This window comes from Populus euphratica, unplaced genomic scaffold (assembly GCF_000495115.2).
Source record: "Populus euphratica unplaced genomic scaffold, PopEup_1.0 scaffold135.1, whole genome shotgun sequence".
Taxonomy (NCBI): Eukaryota; Viridiplantae; Streptophyta; class Magnoliopsida; order Malpighiales; family Salicaceae; genus Populus; species Populus euphratica.
The window spans coordinates 719,758-726,189 of record NW_011499965.1 but is presented as its reverse complement, the minus strand read 5'-3'; the positions used below and the strand labels follow the sequence as shown (position 1 = coordinate 726,189).

The 6,432-nt window shown below is 32.9% G+C and overlaps 1 protein-coding gene across 1 annotated transcript in view; it reads left to right on the top strand.

Annotated features, from left to right (window-relative positions):
• Positions 1 to 5,090, top strand: part of LOC105138942 (aspartate aminotransferase, cytoplasmic) — a 5,467-nt gene extending 377 nt beyond the window's left edge. The window contains exons 2-12 of the mRNA XM_011045193.1: positions 133 to 204; positions 298 to 359; positions 444 to 527; positions 643 to 742; positions 869 to 989; positions 1,278 to 1,441; positions 1,581 to 1,718; positions 2,467 to 2,588; positions 2,954 to 3,048; positions 3,541 to 3,661; positions 4,742 to 5,090. Of these exons, the coding sequence (XP_011043495.1) occupies positions 133 to 204; positions 298 to 359; positions 444 to 527; positions 643 to 742; positions 869 to 989; positions 1,278 to 1,441; positions 1,581 to 1,718; positions 2,467 to 2,588; positions 2,954 to 3,048; positions 3,541 to 3,661; positions 4,742 to 4,826 (1,164 nt within the window). The 3' untranslated portion in view covers positions 4,827 to 5,090. The remainder of the gene's footprint in view (positions 1 to 132; positions 205 to 297; positions 360 to 443; positions 528 to 642; positions 743 to 868; positions 990 to 1,277; positions 1,442 to 1,580; positions 1,719 to 2,466; positions 2,589 to 2,953; positions 3,049 to 3,540; positions 3,662 to 4,741) is intronic.
• The last annotated feature ends 1,342 nt before the right edge of the window (positions 5,091 to 6,432 follow it).

Here is a 6,432-nt window from a genome sequence, read left to right as displayed (position 1 = left end):
CTCCCCCCCCCCCCCCCCCCCCCCCCCCCATTTTAAGTCTTACACGAGAAGCCAGTTTCTCGGATGTAAATTTATTTGCGGCGGATTGAATGAAGAATACTAGTAATTGATTTTAATTTGCTGTAAAAACAGGTGACAGTTGCATATAACAAGGATAGCAGCCCACATAAGTTGAATTTGGGTGTTGGTGCTTACCGAACCGAGGTACTTTCCTTCCTTGTTAACCATTTTTATTCTTAATACTAATGTGAAGTAATAATGATGTGCGATTTGTTGGGTTTGATTTATATGTATTAGGAAGGGAAGCCTCTGGTTTTGAATGTGGTGAGAAGAGCAGAGCAGATGTTAGTGAATGACAGGTAAGCCATCTCAATCATTTCCACTCTCATTCTCATTCAATCATTGGATATTCATTACTATATAAATATGTATATCTCTTCCAGCTCTCGGGTCAAAGAATATCTTCCCATTGTTGGACTTGCCGATTTTAACAAATTGAGTGCCAAGCTCATTTTTGGTGCTGATAGGTAAATATTTTGATGTTATTTGCATTCGGCATCATTCAATAACATTTTCTCCGTTTTCCCCACCTTTACTTCTGCTGATTGGCTTATTGTGATTCTATTGCTTGATGTGCAACAGTCCAGCCATACAAGAGAACAGAGTGACTACTGTCCAGTGCTTGTCTGGTACTGGTTCTCTGAGGGTTGGGGCTGAGTTTCTTGCTAGGCATTACCACCAAGTAAGGACTCTTTCTGCTATGTTTCTTTCATTATGCTTTACCTGGTATTTCGTAACATAAAATCTTGCCAGTCTAATCTATGTTATCATACAATGTGTGATATGTTCATCTAATCTTGTTTGGCAGCTCGTGATTTACATCCCGAATCCCACGTGGGGAAATCATACCAAAATCTTCGGTCTTGCAGGGCTGTCTGTGAAGGCTTACCGCTACTATGATCCAGCAACACGTGGGCTGGATTTCCAAGGTTTGAACCCTCTAATCTATGTTATCACACTGTATCAGCCTAATAAATTGTTGTTACTCCATTAGATAGACAGTCACAATGCTTACAGTTTTATGTTATTGCTGATTATACTTCTGTTGTGGTTTTATTTGACTCTAAAATCCTAATTGATAAATTTCATATGAGGCCTTAGCACCTTTTTCTTGTATCATTGTTTGTGCACTGAGTTTTAATTAAATCATGGTGCTGATTGATTATGATGCTGTGCAACTCAAAGAATCAGCCTTACGTTATGTATATGGCATGTAGGCTTGCTAGAGGATCTTGGAGCTGCACCATCAGGATCTATAGTGCTTCTTCATGCATGTGCTCATAACCCCACCGGTGTTGACCCAACCATTGAACAATGGGAGCAGATCAGACAGTTGATGAGATCAAAAGGGCTGCTACCATTCTTTGACAGTGCTTACCAGGTACTAAGGACTTAGTGAATATCTTCAGCAAAAAGAAGTTTGGCTTGGAATAATGAATACGGATTGATCTTAATCAAGTTTTGTTAGTGCTAGTTGATTGTAGCACAGGTGACTAATATCTTGTACTTTGACACTCCAGGGTTTTGCTAGTGGTAGCCTAGATGCAGATGCAGGGTCTGTTCGCATGTTCGTTGCAGATGGTGGTGAATGTCTTGCAGCTCAGAGTTATGCAAAAAACATGGGCCTCTATGGGGAACGTGTTGGTGCTCTCAGCATAGTAAGACACTCAGCTTCTGAAAGTTTTCCTATAAGCTTAACAATCATGAATTAGTAAATACTTGATCACTGAAGCCTGCAACTTAAATAAATGAGGTATAACGTGACAACTTCTAGATTCCCAGAATACCATCGGCTTCTCTGGTTGGTTATGTAGAAGATGCCTTCTTGTTTTATTTTATTTTATAGACAAGCAAGGTCTTTCTCTCTCACCTCCCACCCTCTTTTTGATAAGCAAGGTCATATATATATAGATCAAATCTTCAAAAGGTAGAGCACTATTCTCTCTGTTTTTTTCAGACTAAATTATTTTTGATGATTTTGTAAGCTAGTTCTTCTGGTTTTTAAAATCACAAGTTAGTCCCTAAACCAGAGTTGGTTGTTAATTCTTTTTGAAAATTTTAAATTACCTCAAGGGATTAACTAACTATTTAACTAGAAACAAAGGGATCAGATAATAATTTACTCTTTTATTTTTTCAAACTAAAGTAGCCAAATGTGTTTCCTGATTCACTCTTGGGGAAGGTGATGATGACATCTTTAACCAGACAGGAGATGAAAAATAATTTAGAAATCCTAGGAGGTTGTGATATTGCCATTGTTCTGAAAGTATTTTCAGAGGATTTTACATTTTATTTGGTGACAACTAGCTTTATTTGTTCTTATTTTGTGCGAACAGAGGTCTACGCAGAGTAATTTTTGGTAAGATACATGTTCATAAATAATTACTTGCAGTTTCATTTTCTCAGGTTTGCAAGACTGCAGATGTTGCAAGTAGGGTTGAGAGCCAGTTGAAGCTTGTGATACGGCCCATGTATTCTAATCCACCTATTCATGGTGCATCAATTGTGGCCACCATTCTCAAAGACAGGTATGAGCTCTCTTAAACTTAGTGAGATTGCTTTAAGCCCCATGACCAAGCCAGCTTAATCTTAGAAGCTGATGTCTGATAGAGACGTATTTAGAATTTATTTAAATTCCGTCCAGAAGAATGGCACAGTGAAAGAATTTCTCTATTCAAATGAGTTATTAAATTATGCCCATAAAGATTCTGGATTAACAGAAATCATTCCCACAACTAGAAATATTTATAGTGAGTGGTATGGAGTCGCAGCATGTAAATTATGATATCTGCTGCATTCAAAAGCATACAAAAAAATGATTATTTTGATTTGTTGGACTCAGCCTGAGCTATCAGTAAAACTTGGCTTGACTGTTTGGTTTTTTTTCATATAGGGATATGTACAATGAATGGACTGTTGAGCTGAAAGCAATGGCTGACCGGATTATAAGCATGCGCCAAAAACTATTTGATGCTTTATCTGCTAGAGGTTTGCTTATTCATGTCATTTTATACATTTTATTTTCCTGTTTGGTTCTTACATTAGCCTATGGTTCGAATGGTTGGGCCTGTAAACTTGTGTCAATAGTACCATTCAAACTCATCTCCTGAATCATCTACAAAATTCCTTGGTGTCAGCCACCATGACTCTCTTCGTTACTGATAAAATATTCAGAACCAATATGTGAATTTCCAGAATCTTTCCCCATGTATGCACAAAATCACAAAGGCCTCAATTTCCTAAGTGCCAATCTGAACACCTTTTACTAGATGTACACAGAGAAAATGATATTAGAGTGTCCCTGTGGAAACTCCTTGCAAACATATGATGACCAAACAGTTTACTGCTTTCATGTGTCTATACTGGATAATCATTGATCTACCTTTCAAGCAAGTTTTTCTTTCGCAGACCATGCACTAGTAAGCATACTTTATGTGATGTTTTATACATTTAAACTGATACTCTTTTCCTTTCTGGCAGGCACTCCTGGTGACTGGAGTCACATTATCAAGCAAATTGGAATGTTTACCTTCACTGGCTTGAACACTGAACAAGTTGCCTTCATGACCAAAGAGTATCACATTTACATGACATCTGATGGGTAATAAAATCTATCTGTTATTCCCATTTATAGATGTTTTGCTTTTTTACTTTTTTGGCTAGAAAAAAAAAATCCAAACCTCAAAAATGACACCAAATAGGCTCTCAATTTTGTTCCTATTTTTTTTTTTTTTGTTTTGTTTTAGTGTTGTCTTCTGAAATTTCATAAGTTATCAAGTCTTTCTATTCATATCTGATCTTGGATTCCTTCAAATTGTACCTTTTTTGTACGAAACAATGCTGTTTTGAAGGGATCTTACATTTTTTTGTTTAGAAATTCATTGAAGGCCCCAATTATGAAAACAAAATTATTGACAGCAAAGATATAAAAACTTCTTTGGGGGCGAAATTGATGCTAAGTCATTAACTAGGGAGCATTTTTGAGCCTCCTCAAAAAAAGAGGAAAGAAACGAAACGTAAAATCCTCCATGCACTGAAGTTTTTTGTTGCTGTTGTAATATTCTTCAGTTTCACTTCCGCTGATTTTATTTTACATGCATATTACTTGCTTTTGACATTGTTTCCTTGTCCATTTGTTTGGATTCTATTTCAAAATACAATGTAATTGTTGTTCAACACGTTTGCCCAAGATAAATAATCTTTTTTCCCCTGCTATCAACTCTTAATCAATTTTTTGTTGCCTTGCATCAACGTAGTTGAAAAGATGAAAATGCCACACCTCCCTATATTTATGAATATGTCTTTGCTCTGTTCTGGTATTTTATCAACAAAATTCAGCTCTTGTAAACCTCACAATTCTCCATCATAAATCTACATGTTTTGTAGCATGTAACGTCGTTTTTCTGTTTGATTATTCTTGAAGAACAATGATTCCCCTGTGTTGATTTGTCAAGTTTCAACTCTTTTTTTTCGTGGACAAATATTAAGATCCAACTCATATTTGTATATTGTTATCTGGTCCATATACATGGAGATAGACGGAATACTTTATTTTTTTTAATTTTAAAATGACTTTTTTTTAGGAGATAGACGGAATACTTTATTTTTTTTTAATTTTAAAATGACTTTATTTTTTTTTTTGCGGCTAAAGGTATTATTTTGGTCATCTTTCTTTCTGCAGGAGGATAAGCATGGCAGGCCTTAGTTCCAGGACAGTCCCTCTTCTGGCAGATGCCATACATGCTGCTGTCACCCGTGTTGGCTAAAATCAACAGGTTTTTGGCCTATATAATAAGTACTCTCTGGATTGGAGGCTCCGCTTCTGGGGATCTTTTTCCCAACTTCGTCTGAGCAGATGCGATGTTTTCATTAAGACTTGAGAAGATGCCATTTTCCTTTTGAGACAGTTATGGCTTCTTCTCTTTTGCCCGTTGTTATGTTATTGGCTCACCTTACCTGACTATCGCTGTGCTTTTGAAGGATTGGTTGCGGTAGTCTTTCTTTTTGCAGTCATATTATGCTTTTGAAAATTTGATTTTTTTATTTTAAAATAATTTTTTTAAGTTTCCTATCAAAAATAAATTTAAAAAAATAAAAAAAATATTGTTTTAATATATTTCTATATAAAAATTACTTTCAAAAAAGCAATTGATATTACAATGACTAATATTATCCACATCCTATCAAAATAAAGATGGAAGAAAACCTTTGAAGGATTCGATAAATCTCTTATCTTCTAAAGAAATATGGATGTTGATCTCAAGATACGTTACCTTAATGATATTTACCACCAGCTGAAATGGGCAAATTTTTCGAATTTATTTTTTATTTAATTTTACAGTAAAAAAACAATGACTTTAGAAGGAAATACAGGGATGTATTTTTTTTTTTATTTTAACCAAAGGAAAAAACAATATTTCTAATAAAAACTTATTTGTTTTTATTTTGATGAAAATATTTTTTTTATTAAGGATTGTCTTTTAAGTAAAGCTTTTATTATCATTGTGAAATTAAGTTTTAATAAATAAATAAATAAAAATCATGAATTAATTTTCTTTACACTCTTATATGACAATAAATTTGAAAAAAATTGAATAAGATAATTATAATAAAGTAGATATTTTATTTTCATTTAATATTAATGAGTTAATTTAATTTCAAATTTTTATATTTTATTTTCATTTAATATTAATGAGTAAATTTAATTTCAAAATTTTTGCATATTAGACTAACAAATATTATTCATAAGGAAATTAATAATATAATCATAAAAAAATTTATAATCTTTTTTAAAAGAATCAAATGATTAGATAATTATTTTAATATTATTTTAATCATTGTTTTTTAAAGAAGTATAGGCGCGCCTAACCTTAGAAAAAAAAATTGAGGTTCTAGAAGGCCAAGTTTATTTACCTCTTTTTATCTTTTTTTTCAAAGGGACGTCCACTCCCAATTATTTTTTATATATTAAATGATATATTGTCTTTTGGATAACTTTCGAGCCAACTTTGATTGATTGAAAGTTGGGGTTTGTGTTTTTTAAACTAAAATTTAATTTTTAACTTGTTTTTTAATTTTTATTTATGGTTTTAATTATTTGACTCTTTTAAAATTATTTATAGCTTTAATCATTTGACTCTCTTGAATTTGTTATTTTTATCTATTAATGAAAAGAATTAGTCTTGGTGATAATAAATGTATTGATGAAAGGGTTAATCTTAGTATTTTAATACAAGTTATTGTTATTTTAAACTTGATAACGAGTTTGAATTTAAATTTTTTTAAAAAGGATTGATATAATATGAGTTTTAAATAGGAAGATGAAACGAAAGGAAAAAAAATCAGTGTATATATGTGAGGGTTTAAAATCTT